General features: G+C 35.5%; 1 protein-coding gene across 1 annotated transcript; it reads right to left on the bottom strand.

Annotated features, from left to right (window-relative positions):
• Window positions 1-5241: 5241 nt before the first annotated feature.
• Window positions 5242-5682, bottom strand: LOC115953217. The gene has a single exon (XM_031070750.1). It carries the CDS (start codon window positions 5680-5682, stop codon window positions 5242-5244), a length of 441 nt encoding a protein of 146 aa, XP_030926610.1.
• Between the last annotated feature and the right edge of the window lie 19857 nt (window positions 5683-25539).

The raw sequence follows: 25539 nt of genomic DNA, 5'->3' as shown, positions 1-25539 counted from the left end.
AGTTTCAATCAAATGAGATTAGAAAGTAATTTTTTTTTTCTAAGAAATATAGAGTAAAGTTAATAATAGGAAATTTGTGAAGTGTTTTTTTTTTTTTAAAGCCAGGAAATTGGTGAAGTTGAATAGTCAGAGTGGTATGTGACAAATGTCGCTTTCATAGACTTTCAGTATGACTAATCCTCTCTAATAAATCTATTTAATTTTTTATTTGTTAATAGTTAATAAAGTTTTTTTTTTTTTTTTTTTTTTTTGAGAAACTATTAGTTAATAAAGTGGAGACATTTTGAATGGCTTATAGTGCTGTTGTGTGGTGCTAGAGTGACTGAGCCGGTGTTAAATAATTAATATAGTGTTTGTTTTGTCTTTTATTTATTTTATTTTATTTTTGTGAAAGTTGTTTTGTCTTTTACTTTAAGCATAATTATATTAATACTAGCGTGGGCTGCACGTGCTTGCCTAGACATTGGCTATTTGTAAATATACCCTGAACTTTAAAATTTAAAGTTGACACCTTATTTTAGTGTTAAATTTTCAATTTCCATCCCATTGTCTATATTAATTTAAAATTTTAAAAGTGTAATGGACAACTAACCAATCCAAAATAGCACTTTGATCCAATTGTATTAGCAATACATTTAGTAAAAACAAGTCCTTAAAATCCCATAATAATCTATGTTGTATACCCAAAAGTAGCAATATATTTAGTAAAAACAAGTCCTTAAAATCCCATCATAATCTATGTTGTAAACCAATAAGACCCCACAAAAGAAGAAGAAAACAGGATTCTAGTTGATCATTGATGAAATTTAAAACACCTTGACAAAATATCACTACCAAATATAGTTAGACATATCCACTACCAAGCACCATGTCTACCTTGTAATCATAGTTGACTTTAGTCAATAGTTCTTTACAAAATCAAATAAGGCATGTTTTCTAGCTAAATTCAATCATTGTAGAAACTAAGCTTTCAGATATAGCTCTTTGCTAGAAGGTGATAGTATGTGGTACATATTCACATTCTAATGAGTTTGTTTACATCTCTAACCTTCAATAGCACAACACTATGATTTTCTATTATTGTGAACCACTTGATTTTATTGCACTTCATCTTCCACTCTTGTAGAAAACCAAACCTAGTATCAAGCCAAGGAAGGGTGCTTCCACATCTAATGTGAGAGGAATCTCCTTGATCCTGCACAACCTCTTTGGTATGCTTCATACATCAACCTCTTTGCTACCTATTCCAGCTCCTAGATTGGTTTTAACCATAGTGACAGCCCACAAAAGGGGAAAGAATTAGAGAGTTGAAGCTTTAAAGGTTAACAGCAATAGCACGTTTGATTAATTCAAAAGTCAAGCAAACACTTGACACCCATTCAAAAATTGATAAAATTAGAAAACATTTTTTCCCCTGTAAATGATAAAAGTGCTAGATTAATCTCCATTGTGTTAGTAATGAGGTAGAGTGCAATGAATAGTTTTTTGAATTAAGACACAATAACTGCTTTTGGCCTTTTGCAATACACAAGAATCTCAATAAGACAGGAAAACTTAAAAACAACAACAATAATAATAATTACAGAATCAGAAAGCATGACAAACCTCATATGTGACAGCATCCCACAATTTTTCATTAGCAAGGATAAAATAAGAACCTCAAGGGAAGCGTCAATCTTTTCCTCCTACAAGTTTTATAAGGATGTTAGTAGCTAATTATTCACAAAAAAACTGAAAATGAGAAGCATGAAAGGGGCAGTCTTAACCAGACTAAACGTATCAACGAAAGCTCTCTTAAAGAGGAACTTGTACTAATATTGACAAGTGTCAATAAACAATATTCCTCTAGCAGAAAGCTAATTCACTTATGTAGGTACATTGAGAAATGCCAGCATAAATTACATTTTCAAATTAAAAAAGATTATTAGTACTTTTAATTATTCTTGCGCACACAAAGATAATTACGATGCAGGTATTATAATATCAGCAACTTCATTTGTTTTTCTTCTTAATAATAATAAATAAATAAAGGTGATCTTAATTTTTCATTTGAATCACCATTTACAATAGTAAGAAAGTAAAACTTCCTTTACATAGTAAGCATCAAAAGTCAATGTTAAGAATCACCCACACCTAAAATTCTAGATTAGAAGAAACATATTATGCTGAGAGTCTCTCACCAAATGCACAAGAAAGCAAGAACTCCTCCAACTCTCCAAGTTGGTGGGATATAATTTTAATCACCATGACGCATGCAATTTACTAAATCACCAAATTCTTGGAAATTAATGTATGATGAGCCTACCAGCCCACATAACAAATTCACTAGCATTCCTCAATCTATTATGGCTCATTAGTTTGGTCTAGCTTGTGATCTAAAGAAACAAAAATAGTTGTAGAAAATCACAAGATCATAAACAAATGAGATAACAAGTTAGCAAAATAGGAAATACATAACATTTTAATCGAATCCTCTCACAATAAAAAGATTTTATATATTATATATTGTTTGCTACTCTCCATTATTAAATGGACAATACATCATCTACAGTGGCACACTTATCAAAGGAACTCATACAATTAAATCAACTAAGTTTCCAAGATAATGAGAAACAAATCCTTGAAGGGATTTTAGAGTAGCAACAAATAGCACTCAACTATTCAAAAATGAATAAAAAAGAAATGACACAATTGAGTGTTTTCCTATGGCAAGTTAGAACTTTGGTAGTGGTAGTAGCTCCAAAGAAATTGGAAATTTGATAGTGTACCTCTTGACAGAATTCAAAATGAATAAACTCAACTCAAGGGATCAGAATGTATTAGTTGATAGGTTTTATTTTTGAATAATTATTCTGTTTGTATTTTCAAAACAGAGCATTAGTTTAGGATAGGTGCTTTCATCAACGAGACACTCTCTGCCTAATAATCAATTACTAATTTACTACCTAGAACCATGGATGAAATCCAAAATAAAGAACTCTAAATCTATATTCAAACAATCATTTGCTAAACCTCACATAACAAATAACCAATATGTAAATACTTGAGAAGAGTAAACACATGAGAAAGAAAATCTGCAACTCATCCACATCAAGAATAGGCACTTATCCAAGTTTAGGGATTAATTAATTAGGAGAGAGAAAGAAAGTAGAAAAGAAAATAAATAACATAATATAATATAATATTCTCTCAAATTAATGATGAGATAGGTTATAGTGTTTTACTAATCATTAAATCTCAAATTAATGACGAGATAGGTTATATAGTGTTTCACAATCCCAGACCCAAGCCAAGTGAATCCCAAAAAAAGCAAAAGGTGAAAAAGAAAAGAAGAAGAAGACTGCCAGGAAAGGTCATGTGATCCTATACTTAACCAATGCAACTTCCTTTATCACTCAATCTGTGACCCACCAAAATTTACACTCACCTTTCAATTTATTTATTATCTTAATAAAAAAAAAAAAAATTCCCCGCATGTCATCATGTCCACGTCATGTGATGGCAATATGTGGCAATGGGTACAGTTTTTTTTTTTTTTTTTTTTTTTTTTTTTTTTTTTTTGATGAGAGAAAAAGATATTACAAAGGCAAACAAAACAGCACCAGCAGGGACAAGAACAGCCCAAAGACTAAGCACAATCCATTTGGATTAGGTGTCGGACCATTGGGGGCGAACATCCCTTCCACACTTGACTAGCAGCACAATATCTAGCATGATGAGCAAGCTTATGGGCCACCCTATTGTGCTCTCTTCTCAAGTGACAAAGCTTCCAACACCTAAAGAACTTAAGGAGGTCCTCAATGCCCTGATATAAATGGCCTAGGCTGCCATTTGATTCTTTTGACAGAATTTCTTGAATCAATGTAAGCGCATCAGATTCAAAAATGACCTGTGTAAGCGCCATTTCCTTGGCCAAAAGGATCCCTTTTTCTAGAGCCACTATTTCAGTTTCCAAGCTAGAATATTGGCCTTGGAGGACTTCACAGAGGGCAGCCACTGTTTCACCTTTACTGTCTCTAATAATCACCCCTACACTAGATGGACGCCCATCACTGGAAGTAGCACCATCCACATTGATTTTGACCCACCCCAATGGAGGAACCTCCCACCTAGTCGCTTCATTGATTTGGGATTGACTATACACAGCCGAAGCTTCTTCAAACTCCCACCTCATTGTGTTTGCAGAACACCAAATTTGCTCATCTGAGAAACTTACATTCTCAAAGACATTTTTGTTTCTGCAGTACCATATTGTCCAGGCCGTTACAAGAAAAATCTCCAAGTCTTGAACCGTGCCCTCATTCACAATTTTTAGAGCAATATCTGAAACATCAAGCTGATTTCCTCGCATATTCACTGGGCAAGCCTCCCATCTGTTCCACACTTGTAATGCCAAATCACATTGAAATAAAGCGTGGGTTATGGATTCCATCTCTTGATCGCAAATAGGACACAATGGCCCAATTTTTACCCCACTTTTACATAAGTTCAGTCGAGTAGGAAGACCATTCATGCAGGCCCTCCAAGCGAAGATTCTAATCTTTGCTGGAATCTTCAGATGCCACATTTTCTTCCACAAGGGAGTCCTTGGGTCACCAGAAGAGCATTTGCCAATTTCAACAACATCTACCAAACCAAGGGCAATGTAATATGCACTCTTCACCGTAAAAACACCCTTTCTATTTCCTACCCAAATAAGTTTGTCCTCTGGAAAATTGAAGCTCAGTGGTATGTTTAGAATTGCCTCAGCTTCAAAAGGAAGGAACAAAGTACGAATAAGCTCAGCTTTCCATTTCCTAGATTCAAGGTCTATAAGAGCGGAGACCATTGGAAAATCATCAAAAGGGCTCGGAGGGGAGACAACCTTATATGTAGTAGGGGTAGGGAGCCATTTATCATCCCAAATGTGAATTCGTCGACCATTCCCCACTCTCCATCTTGTGCCACACCTTATAACTTCTAGAGCTCGAAAAATACTACGCCAAGCATAAGATGGGCAGCAGCCAAGCTTTGAGTTCAATACATCACCATGTGGGAAATATTTTGCTCTGTAGATTCGAGCTAAAAGAGAATGGGGATTAGAGAGCAATCTCCATCCTTGCTTTGCTAGCATGGCCAAGTTGAAGGCTTGGAAGTTCCTAAACCCCAAGCCCCCTTTTAGCTTGGATTTGCAAAGATTCTTCCAGCTCACCCAAGCAATCTTTGATTCTTGATCTCTTTGCCCCCACCAGAACCTTCTTATCATGCCTTCAATTTCATCACAAAGCCCTTTGGGTAAGAGAAAAAGCTCATAGCATACGTTGGAATGGCTTGGGCAACCGCTTTTATGAGAATCTCCTTACCACCAATAGATAACATTTTTTCTTTCCATCCGGATAATTTCTTTGCCACCTTTTCCTTAATTTCAGCAAAGACCTCTTTTTTGGACTTCCCAATAATTGACGGTAGCCCAAGGTATTTGTTGTGTTTTGAATCTTGCATTGGACCCATGACTTCCATAATCTCATCTTTAAGCTCCGAGGGGGTGTTAGTGCTAAAAAAGATTGAAGACTTATCAGCATTTATCTTTTGTCTAGAGGCTGCTTCATAGAGGTCAAGAATAGCCATTAAAATCTGACATTCCTGTGTGCTAGCCTTGCAAAATAATAGGCTATCGTCGGCAAAGAAAAGGTGGGTGACCATCGGACACCCCCTACAAATAGAAATACCATTGAGCATATTGTTCCTTGCTGCATTATTTATGAGGGAAGAAAAGCCATCTGCACAAAGGAGAAATAAATAAGGAGAAAGGGGGTCTCCCTAACGAAGACCCCTTGAAGGCAAAATGCACCCCTGTGCCACCCCATTAATTAGAACAGAGTAAGTAACAGTAGTAATGCAACTCATAATAGTGTTGATCCATTTTTCATGAAAACCCAATTTTTCCATAACTTTCTCAATAAAACCCCACTCAACTCTATCATATGCTTTGCTCATATCGAGCTTGACAGCCATATGACCGTCCTTTCCATCCCTTTTATGATCAAGATAGTGCATTAATTCAAAAGCAACTAATACATTATCAGTAATTAACCTCTCATGTAGGAAAGCACTTTGGTTTTCAGTAATGATTTGAGGGAGGATGGTTTTGAGGCGATTTGCTAAGACCTTAGATATAATCTTATAGACAACATTGCATAAGCTTATAGGTCTAAATTCTGTCATCTTAGTGGGGTTTTTTGTTTTTGGAATTAGAGTTATATTGGTTCTGTTTATTTCAGCCATTGACATATTAGAATTGAGCACATTTAGGACCATACAACTAACATCATTACCCACTATGTTCCAATATTTTTGAAAGAAAATAGCAGACATACCATCCGGACCAGGGACTTTTGTGGGATGCATCTGCTTAAGCGCTTCTTCCACCTCCTCCTTTGTGAGAAACTGATTCATTTCATCTGTTACTCTAGTTGGAATTGTGGCTATCACTTCCGCTTCCCGGGTAGGATAGGAAGTGGTATACATTTTCTCAAAATACGACACAACTATGCTAGCTATGTCTTCCTTTGAATTACGCCAATTGCCTTCCTCATCCACCAAGCCCAAAATTGTATTCTTCTTTTTCCTTTCTGATGCTTTAGAATGGAAGTACTTTGTATTCCGGTCGCCCAGCCCAAGCCATTGAACTTTTGCTCGCTGTTGCCACATAACTTCCCCACCATCTAGAAGGTCATTAATCTCCCTTCTTAGAATATTGATTTCTCTTCCCAGGCTGCCATCAATATCTCTTGCAACCATGCTATCAAGAGCCTTCCTTTTGTTACTGATCAGCTTAGGAACCCACCCAAAGGTTGTTATATTCCACTTGTTTAACTCGGCTGCACACTGGTTTAGACTTTCGGCTATACTATTAGGAGTGCCCTGGTTTACACTGTTTTTCCAGGCAGCCTCAATTATGTTCTTGCACTCTTTCTTTTTTACCCACATAGCTTCAAAGTGGAATCGGCGTTTCCTAGGGAGATTAGGAACAAGAGAATCCGAGACAAAGAGAGCCACATGGTCAGAAGTTGAGTCCACTATGTGGTGAACTCGAGCCTCCTTGTGAATATCAATCCAATTTTGCGTTGCCAGGGCTCTATCTAATCTCACATAAATTCTATCTTCATCCTCTTGCATATTGCACCATGTGAACTCTGACCCAATGTATCCCAAATCCTTGAAGCTACAGACATCAACAGCTGACCTGAAATCTTCTATTTGCTTTTGAGGTCTTTGCCCTCCTCCCCAATTTCACTCATAGATAGAATCTCATTGAAATCTCCAAGACAAAGCTATGGCAGTTGGAACTTTCTATTTAAGCCTTTTAATTGCTCCCATGACTCCTTTCTTCTATGTGTTTCTGGGTGCCCGTAAAACCCAGTTATCCTCCACTTGCAATCGGAACGCTCATCAGTAACTATTGCATCTATGAAGTTCCCAGAGTAACCCATAATTTCTAATTTGATCTCTTTTTTCCATAGCATTGCTAAACCCCCACAATTTTTAGCTTTAGGTACAATCAGGCCAAAGACAAACCCAGCTTTCTCCTTTGCTCTTTTCATGGCACTCAATTTCAATTTAGTTTCCATTAAAAAGACAATATTGGGATCCCAACGCTGCATCATTTCACGCAGAGCTCTAACTGACTGGGGATTCCCCAGCCCCCGGCAGTTCCAACTTATAACCCTCATTGCTCCCACCATAATAGCAATTTTTTCATACCATACATCATATAAAGCCAATCCAAGAAAGAATAAAAACTAGGGGTACCAACAAAGCATTAAACAGAACCACGAATAGAGGGAAAAGCCCAAAATCAGTCCCCTAATAAGCACTAAGGACATACAAAAATGCAGAAAACAACTCAAAACAACTCACAATTTACTAGGGATAACCCCCTTGGCCGAATCACACCAGCTTTGAATAAACCTCACTTGCCGGAACACCATCCCACAAAAACTCCTGGTGGCATCAATCGCCCACACCAGTCAGCAATAACCACCGGGAAACCAATCGGTCAAAAAATAGGACCCACGAACGGCATGTACCTGCTATACAGAAGCTTCCAACTAGACCCACTGAAATGTGAGAAAGTCGCCTCCCTAATCAAACACGCAAGATTTGGGAGTAGTTTGTTTGAATAAAATCTGGGATTTAGGGCGAGAACGATGGTAAAGATTGATTGAAAGGATTGGTGGATATGGGTTCTGAGATTTGGGTAAGAAGTCTGAAATTTGGGTAAGAAAAAGACCCACATAAGAGTGGGTAGAGGAAATCACACAGAGGTGATAGAGAGCGAACACCCAGAGGTGGAGCAACCGCGCGAAGTTGGAGAGAAAGACCACACGGAGGTGGTAGAGAGCACCACACGGAGGTAGATAGGAAAAACCACTACAAGGTGGAGAGAGAAGTACCAATGGGTACAATAGTTAAATTATCGAACCATTGATGGGGTTATATATCATTGTGAGCACTAATGGCAGAGTCAGGAATTTGACTTAGGGGCTGGACCAAAAAAAAATGATTAAGTTTTTTTTTTTTTTTTTTTTTTTTTTTATATATATATATATATATATTTAATATATCTATACTATGTACAATAGTTAAATTAGTAACAGTACTATCTTTTTTTTATTTTGAAGAATGGATCAATAATTTTTAACGTACTCATAAACCTAGATTTTAAAATTAAATTTTAACTCTTCTAAATAATGACTACGGTACAACTAAATTATTAATAAACTAAAAAACTGTTAAAAAAAAAAAATCTTTTCTTGGAACTTGGATAGTGGACTTCAAATCTTGTATATTGGGACTGGGATGAAGAATAACGTAGGAAAAAATAAAATAGCAAACCAGACCAAAGAATTGAGAGCGGAGAGAGAGTGTGTCAAAAACTCATCTATGACACTGTGGTGTGGTTGGCGCCAGTGTGTTGCCTATTTGCCAATTGCCAAGATGCAAATCTGTTGGAGACTCATTTGCAAAACGGTGGTGTAATTTATTGAGGATGGAGAAGAGACTTTCCCACCGTAAACTCCAAAGTAAGTCAGAGAGGTTTTTCAACGAGGATGGAGCAAAAATTAGAATTTTTTTCTTCTTTTCTTTTGTGATTATTGTTAAAATAATCTCGTGTTTATCATTGGCTTGTTGATATATTCACAATTTATCATTAGTCACAGTTTTTTTTTTTTTTTTTGGATAACCACTAATACGATTGTAATCTTATTCATGAATGTAAATACTTTCTTATAAAATCAAATTAATACTATTTATAAATGTGTATAAACATTTAACCGTAATGGGTGTAAAATTTATCTTTTCTTTTAAAATTTTCAAATGGTATGGATAACACTTGTTCAATATATACCAACTGAGTCTTTTTAAAAAAATTTGAGGGGGCCAAGGCCCCCTTCAATCCCAACGTGGCTCTGCTACTAGCAAGCACAGCATATTCATTGAAATACCACTATTGAAACCGGTCAACTTCCGCCAAAGATTATGTGAAGCAATACAAAAAATCTTACCACCAAATCACAAGTGCAGAGCACAAACACAATCCATATGGAAGTCAGTACACTTTAACGAGGCTAATCATTTAACTAATTAATTTGTCCATAAGCACCGTGAGATGTTACGTATGTGCAAGTGAATGCATGGAAGGAACTACCCTTTCTCTATGTCTTAAACACACAGAGATGGTCCCAATCCTTTATTACGAGAGCAAAAAACAAGTTTACAGGGTGCCTTAGTGACACCAAAACAAAAACAATTAATCAGTGCATATTCCATAAGCACTGTGAGACCAACAAAAATCTACAGATGGCCTTAGTGACCTTCTGACCCATAGTTCATTGGTATAATTGATATTTGGTTAATGTGGTTGTAATTAATTATTATGGATATCATAAAAATTAAGAGATGGGAAATAATTAATTATGGTTAATGTAGTTGTAATTATCTAATTATTATGGATGTAGTATTATTCTTATATTTGTTAAATCTAAATTCTTGTGATTATCAAATCAGGGTGTTCAATTCTTTTTTTTTTTTTTTAGGATGGTCAAAATATTTTAGTTTAGTATTTTTTTTTTCTAAGTATTTGTACTTTTTTTTTTAATATAAAATACCATTTTGATCCTTAAATTTTACCAAAAGTGTTTTTTTTTACAACTTTAAAAGGTTTTTTTTTTTTTTTTTTTTTTTTTTTTTAATCTTTAAACTTTATAAAGAGTTTTCTTAATAGTTTAGAAATAGAATAGAGATGAAAAAAAATATTTTTTTTTTCAATAGTTTATGGATAATTTTTTAAAATTTAAGGAAAGAAAGTAAACATTTTTAATAATTTAAGAACAAAAGATGAACTTTTCAATAGTTTAGGGATATAAAACGAACTTTTCAATAATTTAAGAATGAAAAATGAACTTTTAAAAGTTTAGGGATAAAAAAACAAACTTTTTATAAGGATTAGGAACCAAATTAGTATGTTTGGAATATGAAATAATTGTTATAATCAATGTTATGAATACCATTTCGGACTCTGTTTCATTTTGTTTAATGAAACAGAATATTTTGATACCGACCTATTTTGGCATACCATTTGAGGGTGTTTTGGGATTCTTAAAAAAGAATAATAAGAATAAAAATAATAATAATAGTTATTTTTATGATCATTAATCTAAATACTATTCAAATTGTTAAACAAATGTGCAAATACAAGTTTGAAGAAAAAAAAAAAAACAAAAACAGAACCACATTAAAGATGAAAGAAGCTTCCCACTTTACTTGCAAAAGTCTCCTTAGCCCACGTGAATACTCAATAAAAAAGTGAACATATATCATCTTTTCCATGTAGCATTGATTAGTTTTATTTTTACCACTCCTCAGTAACATGTGAGTCCACTTCTCAATAAAAAAGTGAACATATATCATCTTTTCCATGGAGCATTGATTAGTTTTACTTTTACCATTCCTTAATAACCTGTGAGTCCACTTCTCAATAAAAAAAAAAAATTACTTTCATCTTCATCTTCTTTCTATTTTTCTCTCACAGAGTCTTCTTAGTGACTCTCCGTTCTCTCTTTCGCCTTTTTTTTTCTTTTTCTTTTATTCACAGTAAATCTGATCTACTTTTTTCCTTCTACAAATATCAACAAAGTAAAGCATGTAAGGTTCATCTTTTCCTTATACTTTGAAATCCTATGTTGTTTTAAGTTTAAGGAGAAGAATACCCAGAACTCCATTCCGGCCATTTTAGTTGGTATTAGCCGAAACTCACCGGAATAATCCGAAATTCTATCGGAGGTGGAACAGGAGGGCTTATCGTTCCGGTTTGCATACCGGTACTAGATTTTTTGGCCATTTCGGCCGGAACGGAACGAAATTCAAAACATTGGTTATAATCCCTTTAGTTAGTTAGTTAAAATTAAGATGAGTTAATTAAGATTTGAGCACATATAACTTATTTAACATATAGTTTAATTCATAGAATACCTGTTGAATTAATTAGTCAATTATCTTGAGTCGTGTGGACCATTGAGATTAGAACTAGTTTTCTATATATACATAATTGTACGTAATTCAACATTAGATATCATTGAAGAATAAACCAATTGATTGCTTAGTATATTTTTTTTCTCTTTCTTTTTCTTAATAATTTTCTATAGAGAATAACTACTTTTATTTAAGTCAATTCGCATACATTCTCCCTACAATTCCTATCCAATCCATTACGAAACCAGTAGTTCCTAACACAGTATTCTACCTTTTCTATTACATTGCAATAGAGCCAACACTGTCCTCTTCTATGATCACAGCCAAGAATTTCTGCGCTTTCGCCAAATTAAAGCTTTGTTTTTTTATCTCCAAGGAAGAAATGAATGTAAAAGAAGATGTAACATTGTGCTGTTTCCATGCTTTAATTTTGATCTTATGTCGAGAGAGTGGGAGCAGTGGGTCATGTCTCGTGTGACAGCATCCAGTAAAAGAGAAAAAGAGAGAGATCTCGTTTCGTCTAAAGATCAGTCTAGCCGGATCCCAACGTTGTACTGGATTTTTTTTTTTTCTTTTGAAACCACGTTGTACTGGATTAAGATAGTGATGTGATTTGTGGAAATTTGAATACATAGTACGCTATCTAAAACAGATGCTAAAGTAGGAGAAAATAGGGAAAGAATGAAAGAGAGAATCTGTCTCATCATCGATCAGATCAAAAAGTTAAAATTTATTTTTAATAATTTTTTTTTAAAACTCCAACTTAAATGAATAAACTTCTCAAACTTTTTTTTTCTTTTTTTGACCATAAACTTCTCAAACTTTTATATCACATAATTGCGCAATAATTACTATATCTAAATCCGAATGAAAGGCCAACCGAAGATCTGAAATTTTAAGATGTTGTGACCATTGTCAGGTTTTTAGTGATTTTGACTATTTTAGTTAGGATTTTGATTTTTTGAATCAGATAGGGTCTTAAACCCAATATGTATCTCACTGTGCACCCTATCAAAAGATATCATATGCTATTTAAGGTGAAAGTGTGAAACACTTACCTCTCTCTCTCTCTCTCTCTCTCTCTCTCTCTATATATATATATATATATATTTCAAGGTTTAACATGCAAGATTCTCTCTCTTACTCAATGGAATTAAAGAGGTGGGTTATGGGTATAGCAGTTTCATGTAGAACCATATATATGAGTCAGAGACTCAAAGTCGTGTGGGAATAAAAAGCACTCGCGCCATGTATATACCTTGGCAAGAACACTATACTCGTGGTTTGTATCATTTTTTATTATTATTATTTTTATTATATTGGTTGTAGTTCCTTGTCTAATATATATATATATATATATATATATATATTTATCGGTTGTAGTTCCGTGATCTATGTTCATTCCCTCCGTTGTTTCTTTAAAAAAGAATGTTCAATCCCTCCGTGATACACGCAGCTGAATTAAAGGGCACCCATAAACTGTATCAATTATTAAATATTCCTAGGTAACATCTATACTTTTTTTTTTTTTTTTGAGAGAAACATCTATACTAAATATGAATTTTTCTTTTTTTAACACTACTAAATAAGAAGTTGCGTGACTAACAATTCTAGCTAATGCTTCCAAGGACCAACATATATATATATATATATATATATGATAAGAAAAGGGAATAAAAGTGAAAAGCACCCGTATCATCAAAAGTAAAAATAGTGGGTTAATCTCACATTGAAAAATGAGTGTGAGTTAAAAATGTTTAAAGTTTGTACTGTATATCTAAAAGTTTGGCCCTTTTAGATATACACCAAACTTTTAGATATACATACATCACTATCAGTTTTTTTAAGATCTTTTTCTCTCTCCCTGTGTGTGTGTGTTAAAAATACTTAGGTTATGTTTGGTAACAATTTTTGTTTTCTATTTTCGAAAACTTATTTTTGGGAATATAAAGAAAACAAAAACAATTTTCTTGTATTTTTGAAATAAAAAACATGTTTGATTAGTTGAAATTAAAAATATATATATATAGTTTTTTGAAGAAAAAAATAAAAAAAATACTAAAATATGTTGTTACTAGGTTTTGAACTTTAGTGCTAACTCATTAAATGAAGGATTCAAATCTTCTAGATTTCCTAGGGTATGCTATCAATAGATTTACTTAACTCCTAACCACACTTTAATGATTTAATAGTTTAGATTTTGTCATATTAGTATTCCACTAACAATATTCTTAAAATATTAAAGTAATGTTGCAAACAAAACAATTAAGATTATTGCTAGTAGAATGCTGACATAACAAAATTTAGAACATTAAATCATTAAAGAATGATTAAGATTTAAAGAAATCTATTTGGTAGAGTATTCTAGGAAATCTAAAGGATTTGAATCCTTAAATGGGACATATTCATTAAATTAGATGTGTGTTTTCATTAATTTTTGAAAACTAAAAACTGAAAACAGCCTTTTGAGTTGCCAAACAAGTTTTTTAGTTTCAAAAATAGAAAATTGTTTATGGAAACAGAAAATAAAGGAAAAAAAAACAGTTACTAAACATACTCTTAATATTCTCAAAAAAAATTAAAAAGCGGCATTAGATTTGGTCGTTTGCCTAATTGTCTTTTATATTTTTTCTCTTTAGTATACAAGTATACAATAGTCTTTTTATAAACGCAACAATTTCACAAGGGAGGGGAGGACTGCATTAGATTTGGTTGTTTGTCTTTTATATCGTTTCCTTTTAATTAAAAAAAAAAAAAAAAAAACTATAATTTTACACATTTTCAAATTAGCATACTAGCTCATACATAATCCCAAAAAAAAAAAAAATCTTAAATTTTATATTGTGAATCTGTCATAAGCCCGTACATGAGGTGGTAAGTTAATTTAGAAATATTATAAAAATTTTGTGAATTTTTGTTGTATCCATAACTTTATCGTTAATACAAATTTACAAATATTAGAACCTTTTTCTTCAAAACAAATAAAAATAATGCACGTAAAGAGGATTGTAGTTCAACTAATTAACACCTCCTAGTGTTTCTAACATAAACATTCAAGGTTTAAATTCTTCCTCCCAACTGTCGAAATATTAAAGAAATAGTAATAAACATAATGCACAATCTAGGTCCTGCTATCATACTATTGAAATTTGTTAGTGCTGAATAATGTGGCCACAGCCCACAATACCAAAAATTGGCTTCCAGCATCGTCATAGTGACTTGCATTTTGTTATAGACAATTAGTAAATTTTGTTTGTAGAAGTTCATTGGTCTTGGGGTCGAAGATATTGGACCTAGTTTGTAATACATATTTCAAAGAATGATCACTGATTTCATCAAAAAAGGAAAATTAAAATGATAAAACGCATTAGATCTTTTAAAAAATTTCCATTGGTTTTCTTAATTTCACACCCTGTTTTATTCGAAAAATAGTTGTAGTAATATTATGGTATCAAGGTTACACATGGGGACACAGATTCACATCATTCACTTATGGTACACTTTGTCGAGAGAAGCACCTACGTTCTTGGGGAGAGAAGCTGCTTATTTGTTTAAATAGTCAAGTAGTCAGTAATCTATGCAGTGGACCAATAAAATTTAATAAATATTATTTTTTGGATTAATTACAAAATATCCACTGCTGATTTGTCTTGAATTTAAGTTGTTTATCTGTGGTTTAAAAGTTGACACTTTATCTACTTGAGTTTTGTTCTATTAGACTTCCGTAAACCACTTCTCCATTTATCGTTAAAAACACATTTTAATTCAACATAGCATAAAATAAATTAAAAGGATAGGGTTATGAACATTATGAAATTTCAAAGGTATAATAGCACATATGAACCCAAAGTACCTATGGTAAGAGAATTCCAATGTTAGATATAGGTTGGAAATTTTTCAAAGAGCAAGAAGGATTAACATCAATGAGCCCAAAACTATCTTTTATCTAAAAAAAAAACCCAGAAATTCCAAGACTTCTAGCAGATAAGGCCATATAGAATTAGTCAAAAGAACGAGTGATAGAGAGAGAAACAACAACCGCTTCTTGTGTGTGCTGCGGTAACTATCTCAATGAAAATTTGTTCTAAATTCGCTATGTTGTCTTTGTATTGTCTGTATTGCCGTTGGTGTAATTGGTAATTAAGTACTTAAGTTAGAGTGAGAGTTGAGAAAAGTGGGGACTAATAAAGAGGCTCCTCATATATATTGCCTTTAGTAATGTACAGAGAACGAGAAAGAGATATACATTGGGAGAGGGGCGATGGATTGCTTGGAAGAAAGAAAGAAATAAACTTAATATAAACTTTATCTTTCATTTTTTATACTTCTATTTTTATTATTAAAGTGATTTTTAATTCTTTTACAGAAAAAGGGAAAGAGGGATACTACTTCAGTTTGGGATTGGAAGTGGGCTGGGATTGGTATGCAATTTCACAATGTTCATAACCCTAGTTTTTTTATCCATATGTTGTTATGTTTTCAAATTAAAATGTTTTTTTAAACTGAAAATAAAAATGTGGGCTACAAAAGTCTAATGGAGCTAAATTCAAGTGGGTAAAGTGTCAAGTTTTAAATCACATGTAAGCAACTTATATAAATTCGGGTCAAACCACATGTGAGTAATCTGTAATTTGACCATATTTTTTGTCTTTTTTTGGTATAAATATGAAAATTGATAATTATGGTAGTTATTCATATTTAATAGGTATTTACTATAATTGTATTTGTATATAAACTAGTAAAAAAAATAAAAATAAAAATAAAAATAAAAATAAAAAAACTAGTTATTCTATCATTTAAAGAAAATCTAATAAGCCAAGAGTATAATGTAAGGTTTAAATATATAATAGAACTTAAATTTAATTAAAAAAAATTAAAAAACTAGCTTATAGCCCTTGCGTATACATATGTTCAATTAAGAACAATTACAATTAAAAAAATATTACATTTTTCTCAAAAAAAATTACACACATATATAAATATGATATTTTTATCTAATAGAAGTATAATAAATTTCATATAAATATAATTGATACAAAATTAGACTATAATTTAAATGACACTTGGTATGAAAAGTGAAGTGCATGCGTTTAAAATCTAAAGATACATGACATCAAATTATATGGAAATTAGGTCATTAGGTACAAAATTATCCCTCTTAGACCTAATATTGCAATATCTCAATCTGCATTTTATTTATTGTATAAAGGAGGGATTGCTGTTTAAAATGAAAAGCAATTTTGTCTCCAAATACTTTAATTTGTAAAGATAATAATTCTGATTTCTGCACTTTTTTCAGTACCCTCGATACCTTATGTAGATCAGATTGTGAGTATAACCAGTGCTGAGTAGACGAATGGTAGAAAATAGTTAACATTAGAATGTTTTCGATTTTCTAAATTCTCAGCATAGAAAATGGTTTTCATAAAAATTAATATTGAACCAAACATGACCTATTGATAGACTAGTTTCTCGTTTGGTATGGCTGAATATAATATGCCATAAGAGTTGGCAAAGTCTGGCATAAAAACCGGTGGACTCAATAGTTCCTCTGGGCAAAGTTGGAGTGAATTCCTCTTCTTATGTTAATTAAACTCTGTGTTAGTGTTGTATGTAGCTTCTCCATACTTTTTTTTTTTTTTTTTTTTTGACAAACAATGTTATTCAGACCTTTTTGAGTATTTATTACTCTCTAAAGTGTATACAGTCTCATTGTTTTATACACACCAAATTATTATAAGGAAGAATCTCATGGCCCATGGGGGTGGCTCTAAAATGTTGATGAGAGGTTTTCAACCCAAAATCTCATGAATATCTTAAGTCCTAACCTAGCAGCTTCTAGATACTTGGTTTGATTAAAAAGGTGTCTCTTGTCTATTGTAAATTTGAGCAGTAAAAATTTCCTATATAAGCAAACAAATGCTCGCCATATTCTTCATCAAAAATCTCAGAACCATCTTTGCTTCTAAATATGCTACCATCTCTTTTTCTAAAAACGCTTCTCCTCCTAGCCATAGCGGTACTTATGAACATGCCTACTGCATATGAGGCTAGGAGGCTTCCAGAGAAAAATAAGTTATTAGGGCCACTGCAAATGCAAGGCTTCCAAGTAACTCCAATATCTGTGATCATGTCCAATCCTCCCACCACCCCCAGAGACCCTCCTCCTTCGAAGACCAGCCAAAAGGCCTTCACCAATGATCACGTTGAAGCCCTTCCTTTGCTACACCAACAGCTTTTTAAGGGTCCTATCACGCCATCTGCTCCAAATCCGGGCACCTATATCCCATCTCCAACAAGCACTTTGGCGAGTGAAAACGCTGCACTGAAGAACAGTCTTCTTCCTATCCCCATGCCCCAAGAAGGAAACTCCATCCCCTAGTCCCAATGAATAAATAAATATATATATATATATATATATATGCGTGTGTGTGTATGTGTCTGTTTACCTTCTTATCTTTATCAATAAGAATTTTGTTGGCTCAACAAATATGTTGTATGGATTATATATGTATTCCTTTGATAATGTGAATTTGAGTTTTTCACTGATTCTCAGCTAATGAATATTTATATGCTTTGAAATTATATGTTTGTATTATTGGTTTAGAGAAATGGTTATTCTTTGGAGTTGGTTTAGATAAGCTTTAGGAAAAATATGTTAATATATTAATTTTTGGTTGTGTTGCTGCTGCAGTGCACAATAATTTGAAATGCTGATGAGTGATAATTCACCATGAGAATATTGTTCAGTTTTGCTTAATTACACAGGAAGCAATACAAATCACATATTTATAGGCTCCTTTAGACAATTATAGAGTCATTCTAGATAACTGATCAGACACTTAAACTGCATCTAGACATAGAATAGGCTTAGATTCGACAAAGTTCAAGAAAGTGCATTACATATGTATGGTTAGCCGCATAACCCATCACATGTCAGTGAAAGAAACGCCCAGCGGTTCAACAATCTTCTCTCTGTTTCTAAAGAGACAAGCCGTGGCCAACAAGTCAAACACACAAAATGGTGTTCTAACAGGCACGCTGCAAATGGTTACACAATTCTCATTATTAAATAAACCAGATGCTCTCTCATATTGTTCATCATCAAAATATCTGAACCCTCTTTGCTTCCAAATATGCTACCATCTATTTCTCTAAAAATGCTTCTCCTATCCACAGTGGCGCTTTTTCTTATGAGCATATATGCCTAATGCATATGAGGCTAGGAGAATCCTCCATGGAGAAGAACAAAATCTGATGACGAAAAACAAGTTGTTGTTAGGGTCACGGCAAGTGCATGGCCAAGTCCCTACAAATATCCCAATCCTCCAACTGTCGGCGACACCCTCCTTCAACTTTCAGCCCAAAGACCTTCGCTAGTGATCAACGAGTCAAAGCTATATATATATATATATATATATATATATATATATAAAGAATTCTGTTAAGTAATTGAATTAATATGTTGTATGGATTACATATTTACGTCATTGATAATGTGAGTTTGCGTTTAACTTGAATTTTTAGCTGATGGGTCTATGTGCTTTGAAATTGTATGTGCCGCATCACCGATCACAATTTTTAGCTTTTGGTGTTTTTTCACTGACAGTGTAAGTGAAAAAACACCCAAAGCTCGATCACCTAAGAATTTAAGAAACAACTCACAGAAAGATATACATAAACGATAGATAACTTTTTTTTTTTTTTTTTTTGGGTCTTTTAATTCTCCATGGAGTAAGTCTAGCTACCACCTACATGGCGAGTTGTGGAAAAAAATAATGAGCCCATGTGAGTTCATAATTTCATGACTCACGAGTCGATACGTTAACAAGTTGTGACAAAGTTGTAGAAAAAGTTGTAATATTAGACTTATAGTCAAGTGATCTAAGAATCTTCTTTTTCTGTTCCTAAAGAGACGAGCTGTGACACAGAATCCCAAAAAGTTCGCCAACCAAAATCCTACGGATAAAAACTATTACACATTTTTTGAATTGAAATTGTATCTTCAACTCTCGATTTTAGTTCAAAAACAAGTGCGTAACAATGTATATGTAACGAGGTATACGTAACAAATACTACCCAAATCCAACCACTGAGCCTTAGAATTTCCATCCCATTCTGACACCTTGAAATCCTTTCCATCAATAAATCAATCAGCATGATCAATTAACCAAACAATTTTAATTAAAATAGAAAGTGGAACTTTTAAAGGATACATATCCTCAGCAAAACCATTAAACCCATATGCAACTCAGATTTAGTTAGGCAAGGAACAAGTATAATTATTAAAAGAGTAATGATATATGTAGGGACACAATTCTTTGGCGGCCCAATAAGGATGTTGGGTTCGCGCATGAAAGATCCCTCACAATATGATTTGTAGAGAGTGGGCTTGAAAAGCTAGCCGTTGGTCACGGGGCGATGCCCAGTCCTGGTTTTAGAGGAATTCGTGTAGAAAAAGGATTTGGGCTTGAACATTTAAGCCCTATGGCGTCGCATCCCATGGGATGGGTCTCCTCGGACTTGATCCGAGGACCATTAAGGCCTTATCCCGGTTACCCGACGATGGGTTTTTTCTGTGATCTCAGGTGTTGTTGAGGTTTTCTCAACCAGGTAGTCTCTCTTTCTTGGAGGTGGGATGGATCCCCCCTAGATTTACTTACTTTCTTCTTTTATACTCGTCTGCGTTAACTGTCCTTCGTCCACGTGTAGGGCCAACCTTTACAAGACTGATATTTGTCCCATCAGTCTAATCCCAGAATTGTTGGGGATGATTGATAAGGCTGAAGAATACGGCTCTGCTAGGTGCAGAGTCTTATCTGAGAAGGGTCATAAGGGTAACTTTCCCAAGATATTTTAGGTTTCATTTCAAGTTTAGTCCAATACCAGTTTTACCCCTTTATTCCGATGGGATTTTGGATCTGCCGAGGACTGAACTGTCCTCGGCTGTATTACAAAACAGTCTTGTGCTCTATGTTATCGGGCTTGGGCTATAGCTCTCCTCGGCTTGGGCCTTCAGACTCTCCACGAGCAAATGGGCCTGGCCCATAGATTATTGGGCCCCACAATAGCCCCTCAAAACCTGGCTGTCCAACCTTCCGGTTGGAAAGGGGGGTTTTAGCAATGCCGAGCCTTTATTACTGCTCCTTTAATTTAGCCCTCCATTAATGTTGACGGTTTCTCCACCTGTCCAGAAGATATATCGGCTTACAAGGCGCTCCCTTTAATTTGCTCGTGACTCGCTCCTGCCGTTTGGCTGTCCAAGACGCGCCTTTAATGACATTCCCTTTACGAGACCTTATTTGCGTCTGGCGGCTCATCTGATGAGGTGGGGAAGTGGAACGGACACATCTTTATTCTTCAGATTCTTTTGGAAACCTGAATGAATTTAATACCTTCCACTTTGCCCTTCCTATAAGAAGGCAAGTAGGAAGCCATTACTTTCGTGCAGACACCCTTCCATCTTTCTGAGATCTGAAACCCACAACCTCCCTTAGTGTTCACTTAACCTAATTGTTATTCCCCACATCAAAATACGTTTACTATAACGAGTGATGAAGGAACCATATCCCTCCTCAAAGCCCGTGTTCTAATAAAACTCGAAATGGCTCGGTCAGGGCAAGGGTGGCGGAGACTTAAGATTCGTCTCACCTTCCTTTCAGCCAAAATCCGAAGCAGGGACTCATCACGTCCAACTTTCGGCGTGACTGAGTCGAGAATTCCCATCATCGTAACCAACCGCTCTCTTACGAGCATACCTAATATGGCTTTAGTGTGTTAGGAGTCAGGAACGAGGCAGGGACTAAGTGTCTCTGCTTCTTCCTCTCTTCGTTCACTGGTGGCCCTCTCTGCTTCCCTTTCTTAGTCTTCCCAGCACCAGATCCATTCTGGTGCTTTCTCTTCTCCCTCTTTTGCTCATTTTATTTCTTTTCATCTCTTCTCTCTTCTTCTCCTCCTTCTTTACTCATGTCCTCCATCTTCCTCATTCATCTCCTCCATCTTCTTCATTGATTTCTTCCTTACTATTTCCTTCTCCTTCATCTTTTTTCCAAAGAAGGTTCTTATCGTAATATGAGCAGTATTGAGGCAGAGATTGGAGAGACTTTGAAGAAGAGTTTAAAAGACACCTGACTGTTTACTTATCTGTACTGCGGATGTTATCGTTGCTTAGGCAGTTCACATTTTGTATAGGCTTGTTTGAGCCCCTCTTTGTACGTTGTAATAATTTTTCGTATTAATAAAAATTATTGTTATTTTACTTCGCATGTTCTGTTTCTATACTTTTACAAATTTGCAAACGCTGCTCGGCACAACAATATAGCATTCGAATCGATGACAACTAAGGCCAAGATACTTGCTAATAAAAAGATGTCACCATAACTTTAACAGAATTGCTTGACAAAGCAACGTGTACCTGTAAATAACGATACTTTCCCAAAACGATGCCGAGATTAGAACTGGATGCTCTATGCGGTGTAGGAAGTAATCATTTGAAGTCATATCACCCGCAAAAATGGACAGCCCCCTTAGGCTACCGAGTAGTGGAGTGCCCCCCCATCATCCTAACACTTTTATTGGCCTTAACATTTTACAGTATTTGAGCCGGGGACTTTCCCCATCCGAGCAGTTGGTCACCCCATAGACTTGAGTCCGAGGGCCATGCAAGGTCTTGGTTTTGTATAAGACTTGTAATTTCTTTCTTTTTTGTACTTGGTTTCCCCATAGGCTTGAGTCCGAGGACCATGCAAGGCCTTGGTTCTGTCCAAAACTTGTGATTCTTTCTTTTTTGTACTTGGTTTCCCCATAGGCTTGAGTCCGAGGACCATGCAAGGCCTTGGTTCTATCCAAAACTTGTGGTTTTTTCTCTTTTGTACTTGGTTTCCCCACAGGCTTGAGTCCGAGGACCATGCAAGGCCTTGGTTCTGTCCAAAACTTGTGATTTTTTCTTGGTTTTGGCTTGAGTCTTGGTTTTCCTTGGTTTCTAGGCTTGAGTCCGAGGACCATGCAAGGCCTTGGTTCTGTCCAAAACTTGTGATTTTTCTTTTTTGTACTTGGTTTCCCCATAGGCTTGAGTCCGAGGACCATGCAAGGCCTTGGTTCTGTCCAAAACTTGTGATTTTTCTTTTTTGTACTTGGTTTCCCCATAGGCTTGAGTCCGAGGACCATGCAAGGCCTTGGTTCTGTCCAAAACTTGTGATTTTTCTTTTTTGTACTTGGTTTCCCCATAGGCTTGAGTCCGAGGACCATGCAAGGCCTTGGTTCTGTCCAAAACTTGTGATTTTTTTTTTTGTACTTGGTTTCCCCATAGGCTTGAGTCCGAGGACCATGCAAGGCCTTGGTTCTGTCCAAAACTTGTAATTTTTTCTTTTTGTACTTGGTTTCCCCATAGGCTTGAGTCCGAGGACCATGCAAGGCCTTGGTTCTGTCCAAAACTTGTGATTTTTTTTTTTTGTACTTGGTTTCCCCATAGGCTTGAGTCCGAGGACCATGCAAGGCCTTGGTTCTGTCCAAAACTTGTGATTTTTTCTTTTTTGACTTGTTTCCCACAGGCTTGAGTTTCCCCACAGTACTTGCTTGAGTCCGAGGACCTGCAAGGCCTGCAAGGCCTGGTTCTGTCCAAAACTTGTGATTTTTCTTTTTGTACTTGGTTTCCCCACAGGCTTGAGTCGAGGACCATGCAAGGCCTTGGTTCTGTCCAAAACCTTTTTTGTACTTGGTTTTGAGTCCCTTGAGTGATTTTTTCTTTTTTGTACTTGGTTTCCCCACAGGCTTGAGTCCGAGGACCATGCAAGGCCTTGGTTCTGTCCAAAACTTGTGATTTTTTCTTTTTTGTACTTGGTTTCCCCACAGGCTTGAGTCCGAGGACCATGCAAGGCTTTGGTTCTGTCCAAAACTTGTAAGATTTCTTTTATGTACTTGGTTTCCCCCCATAGGCTTGAGTCCGAGGACCATGCAAGGCTTTGGTTCTGTCCAAAACTTATAAGATTTCTTTTATGTACTTGGTTTCCCCACAGGCTCGAGTCCAAGGATCATGCAAGGCCTTGGTTCTGTCCAAAACTTGTAGGATTTCTTTTATGTACTTGGTTTCCCCACAAGCTTGAGTCCGAGGACCATGCAAGGCCTTGGTTCTGTCCAAAACTTATAAGATTTCTTTTTTGCTTGTTTATTTTTCGAACGTGAGCCCCTAGGCCAGGGCGGGGAGAGCTGGCTTGAGGTCAGAAGCCCCTGGAGCTGTCTGCGCCGTTGGCACTGCAAGGCGTAGTCCCTGGCAGAAATTTATGTCAAGGCAACAACTGCATGTCGCCGGAGATGGAGGAAACTCCGCGAACCTCTGCTTGCTAGAGAGTTGACTCTACTGCCACCTGCGCCAACGTGCAAGCTTTCCCACAGACGGCGCCAATTGTAGGGACACAATTCTTTGGCGGCCCAATAAGGATGTTGGGTTTGCGCATGAAAGATCCCTCACAATATGATTTGTAGAGAGTGGGCTTGAAAAGCTAGCCGTTGGTCACGGGGCGATGCCCAGTCCTGGTTTTAGAGGAATTCGTGTAGAAAAGGGATTTGGGCTTGAACATTTAAGCCCTACGACGTCGCATCCTATGGGATGGGTCTCCTCGGACTTGATCCGAGGACCATTAAGGCCTTACCCCGGTTACCCGACGATGGGTTTTTTCTGTGATCTCAGGTGTTGTTGAGGTTTTCTCAACCAGGTAGTCTCTTTTTCTTGGAGGTGGGATGGATCCCCCCTAGATTTACTTACTTTCTTCTTTTATACTCGTCTGCGTTAACTGTCCTTCGTCCACGTGTAGGGTCAACCTTTACAAGACTGATATTTGTCCCATCAGTCTAATTCCAGAATTGTTGGGGATGATTGATAAGGCTGAAGAATACGGCTCTGCTAGGTGCAGAGTCTTATCTGAGAAGGGTCATAAGGGTAACTTTCCCAAGATATTTTAGGTTTCATTTCAAGTTTAGTCCAATACCAGTTTTATCCCTTTATTCCGGTGGGATTTTGGATCTGCCGAGGACTGAACTATCCTCGGCTGTATTACAAAACAGTCTTGTGCTCTATGTTATCGGGTTTGGGCTATAGCTCTCCTCGGCTTGGGCCTTCGGACTCTCCACGAGCAAATGGGCCTGGCCCATAGATTATTGGGCCCCACAATATAGATTCAAAATGTTTCACAATATTTTTAACAACAGTTTGTTGAGTTAATATATAATTAAACTTTTACCAATTATAATTTGTATTTATCATTAACATCACTCTTTTACTCACTACAAATAATCTAGCACATCATCCGAATGTGAAATTTATTATCAAATGTGTTTTTTAGGTATTGAGAGTGTCCAAAGACAAGGGATCGGGATTAAAATATATAATCATACACGTATATTTACATGGATACGTTGTGTCAGAATCGTCAGATAGAAAGTACGTATAAGCTGCGCCTTTTAAAGCTGATTCCTTTTGTTTGCTTTCATGCACGTGCATGGAACCAAAGTCGAGCCCACTGGAATTCAAAGCTCTCTAACGAGCTTGAAAAAGAGTCTGATCTTGGCCAACAAGCCTCTGGTAAATCCTTCTAATTCAACTTTGGGAGTCGTGTGCGACTAGGAGGAGTATGAGAGTTCGTGCTTCTATGTTTATAAAGTTGTGTTCGTGTTCGTGATTATCAAAAAGAAGAAGTTGTGTTCGTGTTTTATAGAAGAGAGTGAAAAAAATAGTGTTGGGGAACAAAAAGAAAAAGATGGTGTCGTCGATCGAGTGAGCACAGTGAGAACAAAAATAAGGTAAAATATGTGTATTACATTGAAGTCATCATATTTCTAAGACATACATAAGGAAATATAAATTAAGAAATATAACATTGATTTCAGGCACACCGGTATCCAAACTGAACTGACCAAATCTGTGAACCCACCAAACCTGAGATTTGGGGTGGTAGGTTCGGTTTGGGTTGATCAGTAAAACTAAATAATATAATGTGAATTATAATAATTTATTAAAAAGATTTTTTTTTA

This window comes from Quercus lobata, chromosome 7 (assembly GCF_001633185.2).
Source record: "Quercus lobata isolate SW786 chromosome 7, ValleyOak3.0 Primary Assembly, whole genome shotgun sequence".
Taxonomy (NCBI): Eukaryota; Viridiplantae; Streptophyta; class Magnoliopsida; order Fagales; family Fagaceae; genus Quercus; species Quercus lobata.
This window is presented reverse-complemented; position numbering and strand designations above follow the sequence as displayed.

Bases quoted from the DNA above. Each gene is read 5' to 3' on its own strand.
- LOC115953217 (XM_031070750.1), bottom strand. From the start codon at position 5,682: ATGGTCACCCACCTTTTCTTTGCCGACGATAGCCTATTATTTTGCAAG.